A 26,817-nucleotide genomic window follows, 5' to 3' on the forward strand; every position below is an offset into this window, starting at 1 on the left:
AATATCATTTGTTGTGTTTCACATTCACCTAGCGCTATTTTTCTTTTATTCATCAGAGCTTGGTGTACAAAAAATATCCAAACACCAGGTTTATTGAACGAGGCACTATATCGATGGACCAAGGTAGTGGAAGAAGGATTGGATGGTACTACGGTCTAGTGGTATTCCTCTTCACTTGTAAGTGAGAGGTCATAGATTCGATTATCGTCAAAGTCGAATTTGTACCATATTATTGCTAGTCTATTATGATGCTAAGTCCATCTCATTCCTCTTAATGTTAATAATATCGTTTATTCAAAAAAAAAGAAAAAAAAAGACAAACAAACAAACTTCAGGAGTTTTCAAATATGGAACATGCTAAAGTGGGACCACACAAAGACATTTATTCGTGGTGGAGCCACTGGAGCGCATTGAAAAGGATCTGACAATAAGATTTAACTTCATAGGTTAATTTCCGTAGTAGCCAATCATCGTACGTTGCCAGTTCAAAGTTTGTAGTGAAAACACAAGATCTTGATGGTGTATTTTTTCTAGCAAAAAAAGGCGGGGATGCAAACACCGAGACTTTCAAGAGTCAAGGTGGTGGGAAGTGGACAAATGGCCGGCGTGTCCAAATGATTGATTCTCGTGGAATGCTAAGGAAACTGTTTCAAAAAATTATCCGTCACTTTACCGTTCAACCTATTACTTTACAGTTTAACGTTAAGTGTTTTACTAATACTATAAAACATTATGCTTGAAACATGAGCTGAAATAGAATTTATAAAGAGTCGTACTTTTAAAAGAGACTCATTAACATCTCTTAATTCTCACTTATGTCATTGCATTTGATCGAGCATTTTCAAGTCAGTTTACAATGGGGACACGAAATCAAGAGAAATAAAAATAGTTATGTATTTCACTTGAATGCTTCACTTCGCTAAATCGCTAGGAGAAGTCTCAGTGGATCAATAACAGGCATGGGAAACTGCCCGAAGAAGCGGTCTCATCCCTAACGTTTCTTATCAGTCCTATCTTCTGCATATTAGGTTAAAATTCAAAAGGCACTCGAAGGGAAGAAAGAAACTCAAGTACCCGAGAATCTCCAGCTTGGAACGTGCAGCATTCCCCACTCAAGCAGAATATGCACTTTTAACTATTAACTACACCCAAGCTTGAAAGTTGTATGCTTATCGATTTCCCTTAACGTTATGTTGCAGATAAATTATAATATGAACGAGTTAGATAAAATAATCAACATGTTACTGTTTACGCTACCGGCCAAATCCAACACTACAGTGCCTTGAATAAAGAAAGAATGTTTGCACATTTGAACCAGCAAATTGCATAAAACTACATACGTACGCAACCATTCATTACCAAGTGAGTTGAAATTGATTAAATACGACAGTGCTAATGAAACTAAGTTGCTACTACAGTTATAAGAGTTGATCGATTGAGATAAAAGAGTAGAATACCCATTGCTAAGTAATATAGCTATTGTTCTCAGCGCCAGCGCATTCAGAGATGATTTTTAGTTCCATGCCATGCCCAGAAATCGTATCCGGTGACACTGCATTACCAAATCTGCAACCAGATAACCTGTATGTTAGTCAATGCAGAGTTCAGTAGTCTCAAGATCCCTTCACGTGCTATAAACACATATTATTCTCAAATCAATCAGAGGCAAAAACAAGGGGTCTACGGAGCATGTTAGAGAAATTTACATCCCCGTAATCCACATATATTAGAGATCAAAGGGTAATTTGGATTTAACAAATACCATTTGATACATATATAATATATAACCCTTAATTGGGTTTGTCTTTAATATACATACATATAAGCCTTATCAAGAGATCGACGATCTAGATCCAAGGGGGAGAGGAGAGAAAATTGAACAACTCACGGAGAAATTATCAAGTTAAAAGACTGACTGGAATCAGAACTTATGAAAAGTAAATGAAAAAAAGAAACAAATTCAGTTGTGTACCTCGCCTATTTAACAAAGTGTAGTTTTTGGTTTTTTATGCATATCAGCATCAGTGACAAACTCCGCGGCATGCTTGCCCACGCCTCTGCGACTGTCAAGAATACAAGCAAAACATTTGATTACAGGGAACGTAATTTCATCGACAAGAAGGCAATAAGGAACATTGTGATCCGGTTTACAAACATGTTGCCCACTTACAATAACATAAAATATGCATTTGATCATACAAAATATAACAAACACATACAAACAATGACCGTTACAATTACGGTCTCACTCGCAGACCACACCTGTCCAAGCCAGAAAGAGTTGAGTTTGTGACATCAGCCTCAGTATCGTCCTTGTTCAGACCATCATACCTACAAAATGACCAGCAGGGAATGAGGATTTCACCTAGGCTAAAGTAATCAGGACTTCACCTAGGCTAAAGTATTGGGAATGTACAAAAGGATACGAAACACTTGGAATTCAAAAAACACCATAATGCATGAAAGAAGGCAAACATATATTGAAGTATGTCACAGCCATATATAATATACTAAGAAATACATCACCATTATGGTAATCGAAATGCAGATCAATGTTAAAGCAAAACTTAAAGAAAAAGGATATCGGAAAACGTTTGCTTACATGATGAATGTAGAATAAGCACCGTAATCACCAAGTGTAAAGTCTTGGATATCATACTCTTCGACAGCCTCTAGAACGGCAGTGACAACTGGATTGTCGGTAGAGTTTGAGACAAATACTTGAAACACCGCTACACGTGCACACAACCTAAGGGAATAGCTGAAAGGCATGCCTTGATAAAGGAGGCACATGCGGCCATTATCGTCAAGACGGGTGAGAGAGCAATCGGAGTCGTAAAAGCGATCCTCGAATACTTCTTGTAGCTGATCTAGACACTGATAAGGACTTTTGATCCCAAATGAGTCCAAGTTATAGGCAACAAGACCTCTTAAGTTGAAGGGCTGGGCAATTAGAAAGCCATTATACTCTAGAGAGCATGCAAGATGGGGAAACTTAAATGGGATGTCACGGTGCCATATGGCTTCGCCTGCATCAAAAACGAATGAAAATAGCTCGGCATTAACATACAGCTTGCGCCCAATAGCATAGTGGGAAATGATATGGCCACGGTGGTCAGGGGGGGGAGGGAGAGCTTCCCAGGTTTTTGAAACAAAATCAAAAACCTCGAAAGGTGGTTCAGCTATATCAGAAAAGTGGTTTGCATTTGTTGAAAGGACATATGCTTTGTTTTCATCCCCAAGGGTGACCACGATAGGTGTGCACTTGGGACCAGAAAGGTTGGGAAAGTTAGTGTCCTTATAGAGGGTTTGGGATGTAGGGTCAAGGGTGTAGACCTCTAAGTTGGGCAGAGTCCACAGGCACAACTCAGAGTAAGAAAAATTCTCAGACCTGAAATACTTGTCACCCCCAACAAAATGCATATTGGAACCCTTGATAAGTATTCCCATCCAGAGGGGAAATTTTTCATCTTGGTTGGCAAGCACAACTTCAAATTCTGGCCTCTTAGAAGTAGATCCCTTTTTGAATAGTAACAGTTGACTGATGTTAAGTTTGCAAACTCGCTTCAGAAACTGCACGTAAAAATAGCAATCCTTGTTCGACATTTGTATCTTGTCCTGGGTAGGATCATCAGTAGGAATAGGTGACCAATAATTAATCTCAAGAAAACCGTCAAAGAGAATAATGTGTAGTATAGAATAGTACAGTATAGAGATGAAAACTCAAGCAACTTCAAAATAATGAAAAATAAAAGAGACTCTCAAAGATTTGATTTCAATCAACAACAGAAAACAGAAAACCGGTCCAAACACAATACCACCCAAAACCAAACGGCATTCCACACAGAATTCAATAATAACAGTTGAACAAGAATCATTGAGCAAAAAGAATGGGCCGGTTACATCTTCAAATCAAAATCAAAATCCCCATATGCGATATTTCTTATATACAATTATAAGATTCCAATAAGAATAAGAAGATATCGATTATTACAATTGACATTAGGGAGGAAACTGAGAGCCATATCCAAATCATACAACACCATTCATGAAAAACCCAGCAAATTAACATCTATAAAAATACCCCTACAACACAACCGTGATTATTTATAATACTAAATCTAAAAATTGTCGTATCATCATCAAAACTTTTGGTTTTTCTCATTACATTTTATCGTAACCTAGCAAAGCATGCTAATATGATTTGGGTTGTTCTTACAGCACAAGGTGAAGATGGAATTGTGGTCGTTGAAATCGTCAGGGATGTGCCAATGCTTGGATTACATGAAAATACGAAGGGGTGTAGAGATAAAAAAAAAAGTGTTTTCCTTTTAGATCAGTGGGTTTAGGGTTGTAATATTATTATTTTAATTTATTTATTTAAGGGTAAAATTGAATGTTTGATGGATAGGTTGGGTGTAGAGATACAAAATTAGGATTCAAATAAAATTTCTCAAAATCTATTTCAATATCTAAACTTGTCAAAATAATATCGTAAGAAGATATCGAATTTGAACTATATTATTGCTAACCTATTATGAGGTTAAGCCCATTCCCTCTCTTTAGGCCCAGCCCAACATTAGTTAGCCTAGCATACCTGGCTACCTGCGCCCGTCCCTCTCCTCATTTTCTCCGTTTCACCCTCCCAACCAAAAACAGCCGCACCGAATGTAAAGCCGCACGGGTCGCACCAACTTCTTCATCAAGCTTCTTTCTCTCTCTACAAACTATCGATTCTCTTTCTCTGCAACAATGTCTGTTGCCATGTATCAATCGCCTGAAAGCTTCTTAGCTTGACAGTTCGATTTTGGATCTTTTTCCTGCTTCCGCTACATCTTCTGAATACTTCTGTTTTGCAAATCTCTGCAATTCTAGGGTTTCGTGTTCTTCCCAATTCCATCAAATTCTGATTCTTTGTTTCCTTTGTCCACTTTCGGTTCACGGTTTTCGAGATGTCCAATGATTCAAGAATACTCCATTTGTAAGTGTTTTTGTTTATAAATTTGTGATTATGTTTTCACTTTATTACTATTTGTATGATTATGTGTTCTGCTTCCGCTACATCTTCTGAATACTTTTGTTTTGCAATTCTAGGGTTTCGTGTTCTTCCCCAATTCTGTCAAATTCTGATTCTCTGTTTCTTTCGTTCACCTTCGGTTCACGGTTTCGAGATGGCCAGTGATCCAAGAATACTCCATTTGTAAGTGTTTTTGGTTTGTAAATTAGTGAATATGTTTTCACCTTATTACTATTTGTATGATTATGTTTTCTACTGCTTCCGTTACATCTTCTGAATACTTATGTTTTGCGATTCTCTGCAATTATAAGGTTTCGTGTTCTTCCCCAATTCTGATTCTCTGTTTCTTTCATCCCCTTTCAGTTGACGGTTTCGAGATGGCCAGTGACCCAAGAATACTCAATTTGTAAGTGTTTTTTGTTTATAAATTAGTAAGTGTTTTTTGTTCATAAATTAGTGATTATGTTTTCACTTTATTACTATTTGCATGATTATGTTTTCACTTTATTACTATTTGTATGATTAAGTTTTCACTTTATTACTATGATTAAGTTTTCACTTTATTACTATGATTGTATAATTTACTGTTTAAATTTTGGAAACAAGTCCGACCAACATTCAAAATGTGTTTGAAGGAATGGGAGCAAGAAACGTGTCTTATTATTTATTGAATAAGATTGAACCTTTTTCTTGGTATCACTACAACGCATCAAGGTCAATACATCTCCTGAAAGCAGATATGAAAACATGCATGTGATCATCACTCAGAAGACTGAACATACTCTGGAATCATGGATGCAAACCAATGCAAACAACATTATCAATCCTCTAACTGGGGAACCGACTGAAGACTTGAAAATAATTTTTAGGTAGTTAATTTTATAAATATTTTTAGTTTTTAACCTATAATTTTGTTAGGTATGATAAATTCTCTATTATTGGTTGGTAATTAAATAACTCTATATTTTAATACAATGGCGTTTTGAGAGGATTGAAACATCTTGATATCCAGCATGGAAATGTTAACCTGAACTCGCTCTCATTATTTGTTGTAAACGTCATTGGATGTCTTGGTTGGCCTTCATCTGACAGCAAAAATCCTCCAAGTCAAGATATTGATGGATTCAGTGACATTTTAGAGTTTTTATTTACAGGACAAGCTCAGACATGTGCTGGTCTACGACGTCTGATGACAAACTTGAAACCCCTTATGCCACCATATCTGCCACAAGCCCTTAGACGTAGACTAAGTTAAACTGTTTAATTAAATTTTGGGTTTTTTCTTTTTTAAGTTTGCAAAAACCCAAAATTTAATTAAACATTTTACCTTAGTCTACATCTAGTGGCTTGTGGCAGGTATGGTGGCACAAGGGGTTTCAAGCTTGCCATCAGACGTCATAGAACAGCACATGTCTAAGCTTGTCCCACGAATACAAACTCCAAAATGTCACTGAATCCGTCAATATCTTGTCTTAGAAGATTTTTGCTGTCAGATGAAGGTCAACCAAGACATCCAATGCCATTTACAACAAATACTGAGAGCAGGTTTAGGTTAACATTTCCATGCTAGAGTTCCTGAATATCGAGATGTTTCAACCCTCTCAAAACGCCCTTGTATTAAAATACAGAGTTATTCAATTACCAACCAATACATAACAGAGAATTTATCATACCTAACAAAATTATAGGTTAAAACTTAAAAATATTTATAAAATTAACTACCTAAAAATTCTTTTCAAGTTTTCAGTCGGCTCCCCAATTAGAGGATTGATAATGTTGTTTGCATTGGTTTGCACCCACGTTTCCAGAGTTTGTTCAATCTTCTTAGTGATGATCACATGCATATTTTCATTTACTTCACAGATATGATCTACTTTCAGAAGCTGTATTGACCATGATGCGTTGTAGTGACACAAAGAAAAAGCTTCAATCTTATTCAATAAATGATAAGACACCTTTCTTGCTCCCCCATCAAAGTTCATTTAAAATGGTTTGGGTAGACGTGGGAACCATGAGCGTCCCACCGGCGGCCTTGTTTCCAAAATTTAAACAGTAAGCCATCTCGAAACCGTGAACCGAGAGTAGACGAAAGAAACAGAGAATCAGAACTTGACAGAATTGGGGAAGATATTCAAAAGATGTAGGAGAAAGATCCAGAATCAAACCATCAAGCTAAGAAGCTTTCATGTGATTGATACCCGGCAACAAACATTGTTGCAGACAAATTGCTTAAATTTTTGTTTATATGACATTAAAAAATGAGTACAAGTTCATATGACATTTCAAAAATTTTCTCATATAATTATCATGAATTTTTACGATATTTAAATATATAAACTACATTTTAATGAAATCCTCATTGTCAACCAAAAGAGAGTAAAAATACATTTAAGGACAGTATCTCTCTTCTATCTCTCAAGTGTTCCACGCTACTTCTTCCCGTCTTCTTCCACTTCCACTCCACCTTCACGGTACCCTCCGAAGTCTCCCTTCAATCCCACAAAAAAAAAAATTCAATCTCTCCCTCTATCTAAACTCTCAAAATAGCTTACTGTAACTCAACCATCGATCCATTCTACAGAAGTTTATCTAGTGGATACCATCATACAAGTAAAATGGCAGATACCTGCAATCTAGTTATCATTTTCATAAGAACACGGTCCAGCTCAATCTAATGAATTTAATTTCCAACATTTATAAAGCAACAAACCGAAACCTTAAAAAATCAAAACATTGTTTAGCAAATAGAGCAAGGTGAACCCAACTGGCTTTGTGCTTTTGCTGGAGCTTGTTAAGTTCTTGGTCTTGTTGTACTTCCTGAAACGATTAACAACGTACAAACAAAGTTCACAACCTTATTGTCGGAAACAAAAACAAAAACTTTAAATTCTCACCATAGACTTAGATTGCACACTCGGCCGTGAGCTCCTCCGGCCCCTGAGTCGTAATCTTCTCTGTTCGACATCGGATTCCAACCCCTTTTTGTGTTTCGGGAGCGGCATTCGAACTTGTTTTTCGAGAGAGTGAGCGATTGAGAGAGTCTGAAGGAAAGGGGGCGCGAGTGAAAGAGTGGAGGTCGAGAGTGAGTCTGAGGGTTTCATTTTGAATGACCGGCTGAGATTAATTCTCAACCAATCCAACAGCCTATAATATCTAAAATTATATATATTTTAACTTCAGTTCGGTTTGGGTTATCGAAAAAGTCAGATTGTGCGACCAATTCCTGTACCAAAATTTCAGGATCAGTTTGGGATTAGGTATCGAATTTTTTGGGATTTTCGGTTTGAAATTTTTTCGATTCGGTTTTGGGATATTTTGGGTACGGTTTGAGATTTTTGGTATTTTTTTTCCACCCGTATTCACGATATAAAAACAATATTGTTTGGATTTTACTTTCTGCCTTAGAAACCTTTTCGGTAGTCTAAACTGGCCCTGGATTTTCCTCAAGTTGAGATGGGCTCAAGTTTTGAGCCCAATCTTGTTTTCAAATCCTGCATTTGATTGCTGCTAAATTCAACCAAAAACCAGGTTAGTATAATTACCGTCTAATGGTTAGATATGGTTCTTGAATGTTATTACAGCATATTTAATTGTTAAAAACTGAGTTTGAAAAAAAAAATTGTAGTCCGTTATAAATTTTTATGGCTCCATGCTTGCATTACTATCATCAATTTAATCGTTTTGGAATCATTTTAGTGAAAAAAAAATAGTCCTAGCATAAATGAGTCACTAGTTAAGCAGTGTCAAATCAGCATGGTCTGATAAAAACTTGAATCCAAATCACTCAGATCTTAGCTATGAAGGAAACCAGAGCTGATATATTTCTTGTTCAACTGGCCTTGGCATCCATGAATCCATAAAAACAACGAACAAATAAAAACAATAAAAAATTGGGAAAAATAAGAAGAAGAAAAGGTTGATTTTTCAAACAAATATGAATCTGTGGCCAGTGGCCTCCACTGTGGACATTGACTCTTTTGTGAATGGCAAAGGCCAACTCAGGATTTACAAATCTAATTAGAATCATAATTTGGAAGAAATCAGATAAACAGAATTTTGGAATTGTGAATTCATCAAATTTTCACACCGTGCATGCAACTATGCAACAGTATTATGAAAAGAAAAGGAAGAGAGATTATATTTTCGAATATTAGCCAAAATTTGGGTCCTCCTGTTTTTATAATATGCGCATAAGTTAAGGAAACGACTTGATGAGTGTGCCCTAGCAATAATCTTTATTCTTTACACTGAAGCAATCGAGAGGATTTTCAGTATGATTACTATACAAATGATAATATATGTGTGTTAAAAGTTAATAACTTAAAAAATAAAATTTCTCACCACTTATATAAAAACATATGGTGTATCATCCGCATTCCAGTCACAATAAAAAATTTCTTGAAGCAATCACTATTTCACGAATTGTATTGATTCCTGCATCTTCTTTTGTGTACTAAATCTCTATTAAATTGCCCTTCGAAAATGAAATAGAAATAATTAAACTCCCCATATATAACTGAGAAATACAACTTTTACAAGTGTGAGAATATATGCAGCATCGGGGACGTTGCATAACTCACTACCCCAATAATAAATGATAGCTAAGAATCCCTCCAAAATACTAAAGAAAAACATACTTGGGATGGTATGATGAGACAAATGTTTCTATACAACAACCAGCGCTCTTAAATGTTGTAGAAACAATCGTCTCATTGCTTGTTTTTACTCCAGACCGAAATATAAATATGTTATAGTAATATAATGCATATAACATGTATAACGTGTGTGTGTGTGTGTGTGTGTGTGTGTGTTTATATATGTGATTTGGTGCAAGCAATGTATTATGTGATGACTGCGGACGTATGAGGTAGTGCTGCTTTACTTCCCTTATCTAAATCAGGGGAAAAAGCACATATATTAAAAGGATAGGTACGTCACAAAACCACTCAAGTAGTGGGAACAAGCGCCTCCTCTTTCTCTTTATTTTCTATGTTGGGGCAGAAGATTCCCAACACTAAACCCTAACCATGGTTTCTTTCTTTCTTTCTGCTAATTAGATTAGTTTGGACGCTAACCTTTTCGTTAAATATGAACAAATTTTGGCTTAATCATGCTTCCTATCCATTACAAGTACTGTACTGTCCAATAGATTTTGACTATAATACTAATATATTTCACATCGTTCGGGCAATCCCTTCATATGTATGTAATTATTTAAATACGATATTATTCTCTATTTTAGCTACATGGAGTTTAATTAATTATAGTACTAATCATCACTTACCAATTAATTACCTTTTTTATCGTAAAGTGGCGGGGCAGAAACCCTAATTGGTGCTGCACTCAGTTGGTGATGTCAATCTGAACTATATATACACTGCAAGTCTGTAGAGGCTTTTCCATGAAAAGATATGTCCTGTCCGGTAATAATCTTCTAGGTACTAATGAAAACAACGAATTAAGTGGTTAAACAGGAAGATTAAGTACAAAAGTTGAATGGACATCTCCTTAATTATCTGTTTGAGTTTTGTGGAAAGAAAGGTGATACCAAAGTTAACTGTGCAGAGAAGAATTTCAACTTTTCTAAGTTGAGTGGCAGAAAGGGAGTATATAACGTGATGAAGTAAAAATGGTTTTAAATCGTGTTTAAAGGCTAATTATTATTTACTAATTGCGTTTAGGCCTTTGTGCATGAAATTAAACTACAATGTAGAACATGGAATCCAAGACACAGCAGAAAAAGGAGAGAGAATATTGTTAAAATACTTGAGTGTGACTAAAACAAAACACGTTGGTATAAAGTTCATGTTTAAGCAAAAATTTGGGTACCAAATGTCAGAAAACTAGGAGAGAGAATAAAGTTAAATTCCACATTAAGTTTGCTTGCGACGCATTCCTCATGTTCCTTCGAAAAAAATTGCCATTAAATCATGCACATTATACTTTTTTATTTCTAAAATTTTTTATTTTATAGAATTATAACATCAGAGTTTAAACGTCTGTGTGACACAATGTTTAAAGCAGACACAAAATTATTATATTTATGATTAATTTCTCATAAACCAAAAACTACACAAAGGTATTTCTCCTTTTTCTACTCGTCTGACTTGTAGCAATATATCTTTTTGTCTAAATTGTGTAATGTGTATAAAGAATCCATCACCATTGACAACTTTCATATGTAAAATGAACTATTAAGAAAATTACACAGGCACAACTATGATACATCACGTATTTTAATAGAAGTGGTAGGAAATTTTATTTTTTAAGTTATTAACTTTTTATCACACATATTCCACCATTAATATAGTGACATGTGATATACTATCCCGTATACCGGTCAAATTGAAAAATCTCTCGTGAGTCACAAAAGATGCTTAAAGATGATAATTAAAACCCTAGCCAGCTAGCTGGTTACAAACATCAACGCAGCATGCATGCCTTCCTAGGACGAACCAAATAAATAATGAAGTCATGTTACTCATCCTTGATCCCTCACCGTATATGATGATGAACCCATGTACTGTAACAGCAAAAGAAACATTTAGATTATCGTCTATAGAAAATTCAACCGTTACGTATCATTACTAGTCTTACGTACGTAAAGCAGCCGCATGGTGTTTTTTCTAGGGTTTTCGAACTTGAGACCTTTTTGTACACTCCTAATGTGTTGAAATACATATACAGATAGAGATAGCGTGGGAGAACGAAGGGACAAATGACGGAGGCAATGGGACCTGCTGGGCGGAGAGGGTGGCAAGCAAAGCATAAAGTGGTGGGCAAGCAAAGCATAAAGAGGGTGGCTGTGTGATCATGATGATACGTACAGATGTGGATAGATTATAATGGCAAAGCACCAAAAAAAGTCGTAATCCCCCACAAACAATTTTCCCAATGTTCCCTGGCCCCTCCTCCCCCTAGTCACAATCTTTATCCACCTGAGCTGCTTGGCTTGCTATGACACACCCCGACCGAGATCAGGACGTGCTGGCCGTCACCCGAAGGTGACGTAGCCATGTGCGCGTGCGGAAGCTATTAAGATAGTAATATAAAAGTACGAATAATTAAAAACTAGTATACAAAGTACTAAAATAAGTGCTAGCGTATGTGAGACACAATTTCAGAGCAAGTCTACAGCAGTCAAAAAGGAAAGATACGACATAAATACACCCGAAGGTGACCCTACAATGGTGAGTGTCTGTCAGAAATGCCGGGACGCCCTCTGGGAAAAACCACCGAACCTGCTAGACCACTAGAACCTGGAGGGGCGCAAAAACAAAAGCGTGAGTGGGCAAAAACAAAGCTCTTTGAAAACTCTTTAGCAAAATACATTCTAACCCCTCGCCGTAAAACCTGTATACTTCCCAGAAAATGAACATATATACGTATGTATAGATATGCCAATCATGCTCCAAAATATGCCATTCATGCTCGAGAATATGCCACAACAGAATCTCATAATCAAATGTAAATGCTCAAGCGTAATTCACATCCATAACATATAATCTAGCAGCCGGGAGTCATCTAACGTGACCTGTACGGCTGCATATAGAGCTCCAATCTCAACTCAATAACTGAATCTGCACACGAGTCGGAACCACCTAACGTGGTCTGTACGACAAGACTGGGTGTATTATATATACGCTCTAGTGCTACGATCACGTGAAGACTGTGCGAATAATCGCGGGTCACCTACGAGTCGGAACCACCTAATGTGGTCTGTACGGCAAGCCTATGCACCTAACTTGGATCCAAGCTGAGCGTGTGGTGCGGGTGAACATCACGTGAAGGACTGTACCCTGGCCACGGGCGGGAGCACTAACACCGGGGGTGCAGATTATGAGCTCTCTAAGCATTTCAAACTACTACTGAATGTAAATATGAATAACCTTTACCTGGCACTTACCTGGGCATCCACAGCACCCAATACGCATATATAGACATATGCATATTTGAATATATAAATAACGTATATGCAACTAATCATGCATAACCACCAATTATATAAAAAGAGTGACATATAACAAATAAGCATTTATACTAAATTTCTGGGAATTAATATGTATATAGGTATATACGGAAAACCAAAAGCCCACTCACTGATAAGTGGAAGGGTCGTAGCCCCCCTGCCTCGAGTGTGTACGCTCGTTCTCGGAATACGAATCACCTATACGCGAAAAAGCTACGAAAACGTTAATTTAAAAGCACATAACCAACTTCTCGTAATAACTTCTCATACATTGCTTAAAATGGACAAATGAATATACCAACGTGCTCTACACAACCTCAGGATCACACCCATATTTTTAAAATAATTTTTGGACCCCGCACGCGCCCCCACGCGCCTGAATAGGCACGGACCTACGCGCCCCCACGCGTGGCCACGTGCCATGCACACTGACGGCGTCAACTGACGCCGTCAGGAATATTCCGTTAAACTGACGGAATATTCCGTTAAACTTAACTGATACCGTTAACGGCGTCAGGAATATTCCGTCTCCTTCTCCAATTAGTCCCCGACGCTGGCGCCGTCGCCGGAAAACCTGCAAATCGCGATTTCTCGCTCATTTCTCCACCTTTTTCCACGTTTCTTGCACCAAAATCAACCCTAGAGCTAGTAGAATATGTCCCAACAAGTTTTAAGGCCTAAAATTACGAGATTATACCTGTCCAAATCTCCAAAAACCGGCCAACTTCGTACAGGACGATCCCGACGTCCAAATTCACCCAACGAGCTACTCCCAAGCTCCTGGGAACCTCACAAGCACAACTATAAGCTTCAAATGTCCAAAAACTAAGTAAATTAAATTTGCATGAACAGTAACTAAAACGGACATGACGATATCGACGTGAAAACGTCGAAGTTCTTACCTGAAAATGGCACCACTGAACTCCTCTCAGCCTCACGAGCACGAGGGTGGTCTTGGTTTCTTGATTCGTGAAGATTTGAGTATGTTTGTGTGTGTGTCCGTATGTAGAAGAAGAAGAAGAAGAACTCGGGGATAGAGAGAGAGAGACAGAGACAGAGAGTGACAAAAAGTGAGGGAAAGAGGGAGGGAATCCCGGGAGAGAAAGAGAGGGTATGAGTGTGTGTGGTCCTACAACACCACACAACACAACACTACACGTAAAGTAACGAACTAGGGAGTAAAATTGTAATTTCAAATGTACGTTTCGATATTTCCGGGACGGGATGTTACATGCTAGCTAATTCTCTTTACTTGATCAAATAATTGATCCTATTAAGTCAATCCAAAGCTACAATTAACATTTCTTTTGTTTAGCTACAAAGCATGTGATGATCCTACCACTTACCAACTAATTATACACTGCCAGTTCTCTATTAATAATTTCCTCGTGTCAGTCATGCAATATGTTTCATTCACCTCTCTCTCCCTATAACTCTCCTCGTGTCTTTTCTGTTAATTAACCCCGACAAAATTCAATTTGCAGCTTTTTAAAATTGACTTTCTTAGTTCACTACATCATCAGCCAGAGTTACATGATTATGACCTTACAAAGTCTGCCCTAATTGTGCTTAAAAATCTCTTTTAAGTGGATTAGAAAGAGAAAAGAAACATGTTTGAGTGGAGAAAGTGGGGTTGCTACATATAAATATGGCTATTCAATTATGGAGGTATCAATTGGGACACACCATCAATCAAATCACTAAGAACATCTTCAAAGAAGATGTCAAAATGTTCACATAAGTTATAACAGTAAAAAAAAAAAAAAAAAAAGATGTCAAAATGTTCACATAAGTTATAACAAAATGTCAAATCCTATGTGGCAATGACATGGATTGGCAATTCTAGAAAGTTGCTGTCAAATTTGACAGCAGCTTCAAAATTAATTATTAATGTTTTTTATTAATTTTTTATTGATTTAATCATCATTGCAATTAATGTTGTTTTTTATCCGTTTCGTTTTTGTTCAATCAAGGTAAGTGAACGGTCTCCTCTTGTTAAAAATAAATGGTGAATGGTCCAGATAATTATTAAATGCCTTTTATTAAGTTTTTATTAATTTAATCATTTATTTTATAATATAATAAAATAATAATTTAATTTGCATATCGGGTGGGTAATAAAACTTTAAAGGATGTTAAAATGACACATAAGCTGTCAAATTTAAATTTTATATTCAAAATTAGACATCTCCTTTAGAAATGCTCTAAGCACAAGTTTTGCTACCACTTTACACACCAATTGCCTATTCTTTTCTATCCTAATCCAATGACTGTTGTCATATCATTTTCATTGGATCCACATAATCTCCCCTTAAGACTAATTAACTTAGTGGATTTTTACTCTGGCTTCCGATATGACCTAAGCATGAAACAAAACCTTAGAGTAGGAGAACAATGTACGGATACATTGTTATCAAGACGTTTTACGTCAACGGTTTACACTATAAAAATATATGTAAAAGAAATTTTTACCTAATATTGTAAAATTGGTATAAAATGTCACAATAACTGTTTATCTGTTTCATATAAGTTGTTCTGCTAAAGCAACGTATTTGTTATACTTTGTTTTGTATTAAGTTTAATGTGAAATAGTAAAAGGTGGTTAGTTACATCATCCACCCAAAACATTCCCTTCTGGACACATTATTAGTTGAGGGTTAGAATAATAATTTATATTCCTCATCCCACATCTCAAAAAGTAATAAGAGTACAAATTACTGTTGTTAATCATGTTCTTCAAGTACCACTCTCTCACGAAGGTAACAAATCGCATCGTCTCTTCAAATTTAGATATTCTATAATCCATTTCAGTGCAATATTGAAAATTTTAAGAAAATAGTTTTGCTCACCATGCTTAAGCAATGGTATTGCTCATTATCTTTTTATTATTATTACAAGAATTAAATTTTGAGATATATATAATAGACAGACATAATTAGTTCTCAAAATTAAACTTATTATATGACAATAAATAAAATGGTGAGCATTACCACTACTTGATAAAGATGAATATAAAAGCACCCAAATTAAAATCATCACCCAACAAGCTCATTGGCCAACATTGAACCAAAAAAAAAAAGTGAAAAAAAGCTGATTGGCCAAGAAAAGTTGATTGCTTCAGCAATAGGCACCACCTATTATATTCTTTCTTTTAGTATATTAATTGGAGAAATTTTTCAGTGTGACCGTCACACGAGTTGGTACACCACTTGTCCATATATAAACGGTGGGTTATGTGTGTTAAAAGGTTAATAACTTAAAAATTAAAATTTTTCACCACTTGTATAAAAACACGTGGTGTATCATCTGTATTTCCGTTACAACTAAAAATTTCTATATTAATTGAAGCACTTCTATATGTTGTTTTCTTCTAAATTTGAAGAAGGTGTAACAGTTAAATGGGAAATTATATAGCTTTACAAGGATGATAACTTAATAACATTTTTACAGTTGAAACTTCCAAATAAATAAAAGGGTTGAAAGTGTCATCTAACCTTAACGTTTCATAATTCATTGTTAGACTCTTGTAGTTACACGAATACATTCAATTTTAGATAATGAATTTGAATCATACATCATGACAGATTTTATCTTGATCAGTAGTTTAGTCTTTAGACTCGTAATCTAACAAATTTAAATATAATTATCATAATATACAAGGTAATGCTATTTACATATCTCTTTTTACCTTTTACATCCTTATTCATTTTTGTACACTGATATTTTTTAATTAATTTAATCTGATGATCAAAAATTAAAAAAAATATGTAAAAAATAAAAATAGATGTTCGATAGCACCACTAATATAAATTCATAACTTGGGCCCCAAGAATCATCGGTTTTGTGTATTTTATAGCCCCCAAAACCCTTAATGCTCTCCATCAGCATGATCCAACACAACAGAAAACACAGGGCCAAATCCGTGAAACAGTTAAAGTAAAAAAAAACAGAGAGAAACACTTTTCCCCTGCTATAAATACCATAACCCACCACCTCCATTTTCATCAGCTTAAATTTCCTCACCTTCTTTTCATCGACTCAAAACCTTCCTAATTTCCTAAACTCCAATTAAAAAAAAAAAATATATATATATATATATATATATAAATTTAAACATAAATATGAGAACCGTAATTGCTTTCTCTACTGCAACTCCGGGGGCAAAATCCCCACTAGAATCATCACTGCCGCCAACTGCAACAACCACGGGGCAGCAGCAGCAGCAGCGCTCGCCGTGGCACTCTCCGGTGCCCTACCTATTCGGAGGCCTGGCGGGGATGTTGGGTCTGATTGCTTTTGCTCTGTTGATCCTTGCCTGCTCTTACTGGAAGCTTTCGAGCCGGTTGGAGGACAGAGAAGGAGGCGAGCGAGACTTAGAGAGCGGCGGCGGCGACGAGAAAGGCGACGGGTCGAATAAATCAGTGAAGGTGTTCGAGGAGAAGGTTTTGGTTGTTATGGCAGGGAATGAGAACCCAACTTTCTTGGCCACGCCGGTTTCCGTGTGCTCGAAAGCTGCTTCTTTCGGCGGCGCTGACGATCATGCCGACGAACAGGGAATGAGCAAAAAAGTAAATAAGGAGGAGAGCTCCGAGAAAGCGAAAGAAGAAATGGGGTCCCATGATCCCGAAAATATTCGAAACCAAGACGATGAATCGGAGACTCAGCTGAGGCGATTACAAGAAGAACAAGTACAACATGAAAACCAGCGAGCTTAACTCAGCGTGCTCTGTTTCAGTTTTGGCATATATTTCTTGAGAGAGGGAAAAACACAGAGTGCTCTGTTATTTTTCTGGTGGGGTTTGGGGGATTTCTATGTTTTGATCCGGAAAATGCAAATTTTGTATGAGATTTATTAGTTTTGATTAGATTTGACATTAAAGCAGAATTAATTATCAGCAGTTGATGTTAGAGATTTTTGTTCTTATCTTTCCAGCTTAATTGTTAATTAGGGCCGTATTGCACCAATTAAGAAGGATAATGTATCCTTCTTTGCCTTTCTCCCCACGCATTTTTCTAAACATAGGAAAAGCTTGGGTTCGGAGCACAAGAAATTCTAACCATGCTGAGTTCCATCTTGATGGAGGTTTGGCGTTCAAATATCATGAACGACAATAATACAAAATTAAAAACAAAAAACAAAACTAGCTACCAATTGAAACCGTATTATTATTTAAATCTTGTCATTGAATACCACTAACTCAAACATTATGGGAATGAAATTGATAAAAAATGTTGTGGTGTTACGGAATAATTAATTGGAGACAGTGTAATAAAGATAAATATATATATATACATAACATTTTATAAATAATTAAAAATACGAGATTGACGTTCCATTCACACATAAAGATCATTTTTAAAAATTTGTGACATCTACCAACATCCAACTCAATACCCGGAAATTTCAGATTGGGGCACGAGAAAGCTGAGGTAAGACTTTGGCCATTTTCTTAGGATGCGTGCTAGACATACACGTGTATGATTTTGATTGGGTTTGGTCCACTGGAAAGCAACGTTGTACGCACCAAGCGCCACGCGAAGCCGCGTCCCCGCGTCCAAGAAAGAATTAGGATTCTCTCTCTTCATATTATCCGTCTATTTTCATACTTTCTTCTTTCACGTTCTTTTTGTCTTATTTTTTATATAAAAAATTTAAAACAAGATGTAAACATAGCATACTCGTAACTGTTTAAATGAAAGGAAATAGAAAAAGAGAGAGATTAGAAGAAGAGATAATCTTACGCCGCATTAAATGCACACGGTTTTATCATGATATCGTGATTACAGTCTACGCTCTACAGTGCACAGAAGCCCGGTGTATATTTGTAACTGTAGACGTGCAGGTACAATAATAATGGGAATGCGGTCCATAAAGGAGTTATGGGCCGGACCGACAAACAAAAACCACTACCACAATTAGCTGTTAGAAACGACATTGGGCCCGACCCGAATACATAATTCGTCCGACTTGGATTTTTTTGGTTGTTTTATTCGGAAAAAAGATTCATGCCGGATTCTTTTCTTATTGATCTTAAGAATCCTGTAATCGTGTCCATTCATCGTATATCGTGCAATTAGTTTTAGTTATTTTAAAATTTAAATTTTAAATAATTTATGACCTCACGATATACGATTAATAGATACGATCATAGAATCCCCAAAAAAAGGGTCCGGCGAGGATCCTTTTCCGTTTTATTCACACCTTATATACTTTTGAATGCACTCTATAATTGTGACAGCCCGTTCCAAATTTTACGTTTTTATTTTATTTTAAAAGCGTGAATTTACGAAATTCCTCTAGAGGTAAGGACTTTGACTTCTGTTGACCAACGTCTAGAGAGACGTATGACTTATTCTTTTAACATATTCTCGTAATACTCGTGGATGTGAACGCATAAGCGAAAGCCGTTTGCGAGTCCGGATTATAACGGTATAGTTACGGACGTTCGAAATTGGTTATTCAAGGTGTAGTGTTAATTAAATTAAATCCCCAATCAGAAATTGGTTATTTAAGGTGAAGCCCAATCAGAAAAAGGAAAGAAAGAAAGAAAGAAAAAAAAAAAAAAAAAAAAATCCCAGCTTTTCCCGTGGGTTTTCCCACTCGCGACCACCCATTTTCCAAGGCCGATTCCGGCCAACTCCGGTGGATTTTTTCGATGCCACCACCACCATCTTGAAGCTCTCATTCCCCTCTACAAAACCCACCCAAGAACCACCTTGATTAATCATGGGATGTGGAGGTTTGAGGCCACGAAAGTTGACGAAAATCAATAGTGCTCCGGCCACCCTTTTCGATTTTCCGGCAAATCGGCAAAGCAATGGCCGATGCCACCACTTGGGCTTTGTAGCCCATCATCCCAGGAGCAAAACCCAACCAACCTTGACCCCGTTGGACCACCGTAGACGACGAATCGACGTCGGGAAGTTTTATGCACCCGCCGGCTTCGTGGGCAAAATTGACCATCTTCCGTCCACTTTTGGACTTCGTGGAAGGTATGAAAGTTGCTCCACTCACTGAGATCTTCATTTCTGTGAAGTTTGAGAATTTTTGGAAATAGTTGGATTTTCCGGCGAGTCGGGGCGGCCGACCGCCACCCGCGGCGGCGCGTGCGGCGGCACGTGGCCAGTGGGCCGCCAATGCTATTTTTAGGCTATGTCGAATGTCTTGAATTCAGTTTTGTTATTTGAATGACATAGGTTGATCGTTGGAACTTAAATTCGTTACGATACATTGCTTGATGAAAATGTGAATCGACGATCCGACCGTTGGATCGTCACCAAACTTGGGTACATTATAATACATAATATTTAAAGATCATAGGAATTTACGGATCGGGAATCCGACTTACGGATCTTCCTGAATTGGATTTGTAAGTTAGTAAAATAAATGTTCACGGCCACTTGTTTTAGGCAATTGGCGGAGATCTGACCGTTGGATCGTAATGAAACTTTAATATGTTATTCTAGAAACATATTGTGGATCGTTGGGAGTTGCGGATTGGAAATCTGATATGCGGATCTTCCGGGTCAAGTTATACAGGGTTTTAAACCCTACCGTCGATCTTTGATCGACGGTTGACTTGTGGTCAATGGGTCTCAAAATATTTTAGAATGTCGTTGAGGTTGTGTTTTATGTGAATTACATATTCTACGGATAAGAGTTCTGAGATGTGATTTGATAATTGGTCACAGGGACCAATCATTCAGGACGCCTCGATGCGTGCGCTAGAGAATCATAGCGTGGACTCCAGGTGAGTGCATCCTTTCCTTTTTATCGTACATATTATTGAGAGTTCTATCGACACCTTTAAATTGATTAGTCATATTACTTTCATATATAATTATTGTGAATGCTTGAAGTACTATGTGAACTACGAATGGCTTGATCCCTGTTTAGGGTACGTAGGCAGTCTAACGAGACGTTAGATGCAGCCATAAAATATTTGAGACAAAAGCCTTGCTTGGGAAATTGAGTAATGCGAAGGAAATTGGTAAAGACAAGTTTTAGTTTTGTGAATTAGTTAGTTAAATTAGAGTTAATTGGGTTGTCATGGGTAATTATCCCTGAAAATAAGTAGTTTGGGAGTAATGCGTTATTGATTGTACACTTCTCACTGTATTGTTTATAATTGAACACGCTACGACATGGTTGAGTATTAGATTGCATCATAGTATATCAATATGTATATTACTTGCATATAATTATTGGGAATGCTTTCAAGTGCAAAGGTGAACTCAGGACACCCAGGTAAGTTCAGGTGAGTTTATGGTACTAGTTGAATCGATTGCGTTATAGCATGACTACAGTTATGTGTTAGGCAACTTCGATACTATTGTACTGGTTGCCATGAGTTGCACATGTTATATTGAGATGCATTGAGAGCTCATAAACCTGCACCCCGGTGTTAGTGCTCCCGCCCGTGGCCAGGGCACAGTCCTTCACGTGATGTTCACCTCCCGCACCTTATGCTCACCTTGGATTCAAGGTAGGTGCACAGTCCTGTCGTACACACCACTTTAGGTGGTTCCGACTCGTAGGTGACCCGCGATTATTCGTCCAGTCTTCACGTGATCGTAGCACTTGAGCTTATTTATTTACACTCAGTCCTGTCGTACAGACCACTTTAGGTGGTTCCGACTCGTGTGCAGGTATACTTATTGAGCTATTGGCTAGCCAGGATTGATGAGATATGGATAAGTCGTACAGGTCACTATAGGTGACTCCGACTTATATGCTAGCCAGGATTGACAGGATTGATGAGATATGGATAAGTCGTACAGGTCACTATAGGTGACTCCGACTTATATGCTAGCCAGGATTGATGAGATATGGATAAGTCGTACAGGTCACTATAGGTGACTCCGACTTATATGCTAGCCAGGATTGATGAGATATGGATAAGTCGTACAGGTCCCTATAGGTGACTCCGACTTATATGCTAGCCAGGATTGGCGAGATATGGATAAGTCGTACAGGTCACTATAGGTGACTCCGACTTATATGCTAGCCAGGATTGACGAGATATGGATAAGTCGTACAGGTCCCTATAGGTGACTCCGACTTATATGCTAGCCAGGATTGATGAGATATGGATAAGTCGTACAGGTCACTAGAGGTGACTCCGACTTATATGCTAGCCATGATTGATGAGATACGGATAAGTTGTACATGTCATTTTAGATGATTCTGACTGATATATCACTTTGTATTGATTTAGTTCATTTGGCCTACTTATTAATGTATGGTGGATTTGATGGCAAACCGTGGTTTTGGTCATTTCTGAGTATGGTTTGGATATATGTATATATGTTGTACTGTCTTATGGAAAACGATACGGGTTTTACATTTAGGGCATTACTTTTAGAGAGGTAATAACTTTGGGAAGCTTGGTTTTATTGCTTACTCACACCTTCTGTTTGGTGCCCTCCAGGTTTTAGCTGCTGAGTTTGTATCGACAAGAATCTGTGGTGAATCTTAGTATTAATGGATATTTCTGAGGGTATGATTCTTACCCACACTACTGTACCTTACTTATGCTCTGACATCGCGTGTGAAATGGGTTCACTCCCACTCATAGCGCACTCTGGTACTTAGACACTTTTAGATTCAAATTTATTCACTTTTTATACATTATCACATTTTATGGCTTCGTCACCTTCCAGGTGTCGGCCAGCACAGCTCGATTCAGGGTCCAAGTGGACTTTCTGGGTCGGGGTGTGTCAATAATTAATGTACCTCATATTAGCTTTTCTATTAAAATTTATTTTAATATACCTTACGTATTTTCCCATAATATCTTGAAACCCTGTAAAGTTGAAACCAAATGTTGGTAGACCAATTGATTATTATCAGTGATGGAGTTAGGATTTTGAGTGAGAGGGGGCCTATCACTATATGTGTGTAAAAAAAATTGAGCTCGTAACATGTTAACTTATGCAATCTGATTAATCTTCACAAAAGTGAAAGACCTTTCCTAAATTTAAGGGTAATGTTGAAGAGAACAAATTTTTAAACCAAGTTTGTAAACCAAATGATGTGTCACCGATAAAAAATAAGCACGTTAATCCACACTTAACCACGTCATGATGTAAAAAAAAAAAGATCTCCCTAGCATTACCCTAAATTTAATAGTGAGAAGAAAAAAAAATGTACAAACCCAAACAACCAAGTAAGAGGTAGGCTATGGAAGAAGAAGTAGAAAAGGAAGGATAAAGGAAGAGGTCTGCAAATAAAGATGGTCTGTTGCTTTGGAAAATTACAGGTTGTGTATTATTGTTAGTTGATAGGATGGAATCAGTTGTGGGTTGCTTTTTCTACTCAAAGTTGCACGTCTCTTTTAAAAACTCCCCGACCAAACACACCGTTTCATTAAACAGTCAAACAGATTTTCAATCAAAACTAGTTAACGACGACCTCTACCTCATCTTCTTCCATGAGGTTCACACCTTTGCAAATAAAAGTTTGGGGCCGCTGGTTGATTTCATACGCCTTTTAGAAGTCAGGACGGGCTTGGAATTACCCTGGTCCCTTGGTGGCTTCACCCCTGATTTTTATCAATGAATAAAGCTCAATTCAAAAGCTTACTCGTGTGATATTTGGGTTCGGCTACAGTGATACGTACTACTCACTGATAAGCGTTTTATGCAAGATTTAGTCGTAGGAAAAATTCATTGGATCTTTAGATGCAAAATCTAACTGTTAATCTTCCGGATCATTCAGTGGTACCTACTACAAAAGAAAAAGTGGTGATATCGAGAGGATGCGTAAATAAATAGAAAACCTTTTTAGGCTTTGCCGCAACATAACGCATATTAAACTAATGGATTATCGTTCCAAATTTTCCAATTAAAAATTGCTTAATCCGTAATATTATCTTAATGTATAATTGTTGCACGCGATATTAAACTAAATTTCAAAATTTTGTTTTTTGAGAGGAATCGCACTTCATTGATGAAAAGATTAAAACATACAAATCCGGGCCACATTGAAGAGGGGCACAGAAAAAGCCTTTTCCAGGAAAAATCACATGAAAAAAGGTCCTTGGAAAGGAAAAAAACGCGTTCCATATTAACGTACAAGTATGATCAGATTATGTACATTAATTTCGTTTGAAAGTGTTTTTAAAATGACTAAAGGTGTTTATGATGAAATGTTTTTGAAATCAATCCTTATTAAAAATGCAAATAAATCCTGCAATAAACACTGAAGTACATCAAGTACTTCTAGAACGAAAAAAAAAAAAATATATATATATATATATTTAAAAGCATTACAATTATTTTATACACATTTTCAAATGAGCTATATTTTGTTCTAATCGTTCACTTCACTGCATATAATGCCCAATCACACAAATTTGCGTTACCACAAAGAAAAGAGAGCTTAATATAGCATTTGCTCTCGAAGACAGATGAAGCGCCGGTGTTTCTTCCCTCTGCTGATATTGCTCATCTTGCTCTTCTCTAATGGTATATTAACATCTAATCTCTTCTTAATATCGGTTTCTTTCTCTACATTTTTGCATTTCCTAAATTGTTTCGTCATCAGGTGCACTTCAAGGAGACGAACGAAAATGCTCAAATGCTCCGACCCGTTAAAAAATGCTCGAAATATAAATGTGTCATAGCCTGCATCGACGACTATAATCAAAGCTTCATCAATGGTGATTGCATGGATTACCATACATGTTGCTGCAAAGGTTTAGAATAGGGTACTCGAGCTCCTGTGGCCGATTCTCCCTCTTCTAGTATCGAACAACTGTTGACAATAATAATTGGCTTTGTAGCCTAATTTAATTGTTGTAAAAAATCCAACAATTGTTTTACAATAGACTAAAGGAAGGGGATGATTTGAACTCGGGACGCATTTGATTTAAGATAAAAACCTTATCCACCAAGGCAATTCACCACTTGCTATCAAACGCAACAATTAAAATCCACCCATAAATGCTATCATCACTTCTTACCAGAAACTTCATCCGGGGTTTTGGTAGTCATCTGATCAACTGCATGAACTATGTTCTGAAGCTCCTCCCATATGGCTTTGTATACCATCCTCTGCCTATTTACAGCCGACTGTCCCTCATATGACGAGGAGACGACATCAATGACCACATGCCGGCCATCCCCGTTCATATCTTCTACACTAACGGATTCCGCATTTAGCTACTCCTTTATCTCTTTCTTCATGGATTCTATTAGTGGGGAGTCAATGGATCCAGCATTTCCGACGCTTGAAGCTCGAGGACTGAATCTTCTCACACCACCGTATTCCAATCTCATATTGCTCCTGTTTTCATTGCCAATTGCTTTATGGTGCAACAATCTGATGCTCTGGCTCTTAAATACCAACAGAGTTTTCCTTGGTTGAGAAAATAAGGATGGCAGAGCTCGATTAAGGGCGCAGGAGGCTGATAACACGTATGGACGCACCATGATTGACTTGGCCGCCATTCTTCCCTGTCTACACCTCTACTTGAAACCCTAATAACTCTAAGCTACGGAAGGTCGCACTCTAATGCAAGAATTGAGCACCTGCACGAATATGATGGTACGAATTAAAATTGGAAAGAATAAATGATACAGCAAACATCAAGTTTTCCTAACCCAGTTTCATTTGAACATTACCCCCTGCAAGTTCGAATAACAGTCAATATTAGGCCATATTGGGACTGCTTCTGAAAGCGCTGCAAACTGCGTTTGGCAGAAAAATATAAAAGCGCTTTTACCCATAATCTCTTTTTGAAGAAACTAGACATATTTATAATGCAAGGTCTTCCAGCATAAGCGCTTATGAGCAAGCTTCCTACATAAGCATTCCCAAACAAGCGCCTAAGAATTTGTTTGGAGCTGTGTTTAGATAACCAACTAAAGGCGCTTCTAGTAACATTTGGCAGAAGTGCTTTCATGAGAAGCATTTCCAAACTGGCCTTATACTAAAGGGTCCAAATTTTACCACTAATCCAATGACTGTTTTCATGTCAATTTCATTGGATACACATAATCTCCCTTTCAGACTAATTAACACTTGGTGGGTTTTAACTCTGGGCTTCAGATATGGACCCAAGCATGAAATAAAACCCTAGAGCAGGAGAACAATGTACAGATATACTGTTATCAAGACATCTTAGGTCAACAGTATAAATTATAAACATGTGTGTAAAATAAATTTCTATTTGATGTTATAGCATTGATATAAAATGACAAATAACAATATATCTGTTTCATGTAAGTTGTTCTACTAAAACAACGTATTTGTTATACTTTGCTTTTGTATTAAATTTAATGTGAAATAGTAAAAGATGTTTAGTTACATCATCCCCCCCCCCCCACCCCGCAAAAAAAAAAACAAAAAAAGAAATTTCCGTTCTAGAAGCATTATTAGTTGGGGGGCTAGAATAATAATTTACATTCCTCATCCCACGTCTCAAAAAGTAATGAGAGTACAAATTACTGTTGTTAATCATGTTCTTCAACTACCACTCCCTTATGAAGGTAACAAATCGTATCATCTCTTCAGATTAAGATATTCTAATCCATGTCAGTGCACTATTGAAAATTTTAAAGAAATATTTTTTCTCACCATCCTCAAGTTGTGGTTTTGTTCATTATATTTTTTTTTTCACTGTTAGGTGAGCTTAAATTTTATGATTTATGCAGTAGATAGACACAATTATATTTCAAAATTTAAACTTCTCAAACGGTGATAAATAGAGTGATGAACATTACCATCACTTAGTAATCGTGAACCAAAAATGCACCCAAACTTTAATGATTGCCCAACAAGCTTATTGGCCTGACATTGTAAAAAAAAAAAAAAAAAAAAAAAAAT

General features: G+C 36.9%; 2 protein-coding genes, 3 long non-coding RNA genes and 1 pseudogene across 10 annotated transcripts; 3 read left to right on the forward strand and 3 right to left on the reverse strand.

Annotated features, from left to right (window-relative positions):
- Nucleotides 1-1,262: 1,262 nt before the first annotated feature.
- LOC137719863 (uncharacterized) lies at nucleotides 1,263-4,502 on the reverse strand. 5 transcript variants are annotated; one of them, XM_068458865.2, is made up of 5 exons: nucleotides 4,220-4,502; nucleotides 2,603-3,618; nucleotides 2,263-2,331; nucleotides 1,973-2,063; nucleotides 1,263-1,566 (listed from the first exon to the last, which is right to left on the reverse strand). In XM_068458865.2, exons 2-4 carry the CDS (start codon nucleotides 3,604-3,606, stop codon nucleotides 1,982-1,984), a joined length of 1,155 nt encoding a protein of 384 aa, XP_068314966.2. In that variant the 5' UTR covers nucleotides 3,607-3,618; nucleotides 4,220-4,502; the 3' UTR covers nucleotides 1,263-1,566; nucleotides 1,973-1,981. The 5 variants fall into 5 exon arrangements, 3 of the variants coding, with proteins under 3 accessions (XP_068314966.2, XP_088542662.1, XP_088542661.1); XR_015957076.1 differs by lacking the exon at nucleotides 4,220-4,502 and having other exon boundaries at nucleotides 2,220-2,331; nucleotides 2,603-4,189; XR_015957077.1 differs by lacking the exon at nucleotides 4,220-4,502 and having other exon boundaries at nucleotides 1,263-1,581; nucleotides 2,220-2,331; nucleotides 2,603-4,189.
- Nucleotides 4,503-4,557: 55 nt separating this feature from the next.
- LOC137719876 (uncharacterized) lies at nucleotides 4,558-7,306 on the forward strand. 2 transcript variants are annotated; one of them, XR_011066446.2, is made up of 4 exons: nucleotides 4,558-4,981; nucleotides 5,095-5,200; nucleotides 5,381-5,423; nucleotides 5,624-7,306. It is a non-coding gene; the product is annotated as an uncharacterized LOC137719876 (long non-coding RNA). The 2 variants fall into 2 exon arrangements; XR_011066445.2 differs by having other exon boundaries at nucleotides 4,560-4,981; nucleotides 5,381-7,306.
- On the reverse strand, nucleotides 7,247-8,505 carry LOC137719868 (uncharacterized). Its single transcript, XR_015957078.1, has 2 exons — nucleotides 7,912-8,505; nucleotides 7,247-7,834 (listed from the first exon to the last, which is right to left on the reverse strand). It is a non-coding gene; the product is annotated as an uncharacterized LOC137719868 (long non-coding RNA).
- An 8,440-nt stretch (nucleotides 8,506-16,945) lies between these two features.
- LOC137719579 (protein GLUTAMINE DUMPER 2) lies at nucleotides 16,946-17,894 on the forward strand. The gene has a single exon (XM_068458622.2). It carries the CDS (start codon nucleotides 17,108-17,110, stop codon nucleotides 17,699-17,701), a length of 594 nt encoding a protein of 197 aa, XP_068314723.2. The 5' UTR covers nucleotides 16,946-17,107; the 3' UTR covers nucleotides 17,702-17,894.
- Nucleotides 17,895-19,519: 1,625 nt separating this feature from the next.
- Nucleotides 19,520-22,620, forward strand: LOC148691017 (uncharacterized). Its single transcript, XR_015957100.1, has 3 exons — nucleotides 19,520-19,979; nucleotides 20,679-20,737; nucleotides 22,418-22,620. It is a non-coding gene; the product is annotated as an uncharacterized LOC148691017 (long non-coding RNA).
- A 2,125-nt stretch (nucleotides 22,621-24,745) lies between these two features.
- Nucleotides 24,746-25,540, reverse strand: LOC137729549 (protein BOLA4, chloroplastic/mitochondrial pseudogene; annotated as a pseudogene).
- Nucleotides 25,541-26,817: the final 1,277 nt, after the last annotated feature.

This window comes from Pyrus communis, chromosome 15, assembly GCF_041283825.1.
Source record: "Pyrus communis isolate YQ-2024b chromosome 15, ASM4128382v1, whole genome shotgun sequence".
Classification (NCBI taxonomy): domain Eukaryota; kingdom Viridiplantae; phylum Streptophyta; class Magnoliopsida; order Rosales; family Rosaceae; genus Pyrus; species Pyrus communis.

Bases quoted from the DNA above. Each gene is read 5' to 3' on its own strand.
- LOC137719863 (XM_068458865.2), bottom strand. From the start codon at position 3,606: ATGTCGAACAAGGATTGCTATTTTTACGTGCAGTTTCTGAAGCGAGTT. The intron at 2,332-2,602 runs GTAAGCAAACGT...GTCATTTTGTAG, and splicing joins GCTTATTCTACATTCATCAT to GTATGATGGTCTGAACAAGG. The intron at 2,064-2,262 runs GTGTGGTCTGCG...TATTCTTGACAG, and splicing joins ACTCTTTCTGGCTTGGACAG to TCGCAGAGGCGTGGGCAAGC.
- LOC137719579 (XM_068458622.2), top strand. From the start codon at position 17,108: ATGAGAACCGTAATTGCTTTCTCTACTGCAACTCCGGGGGCAAAATCC.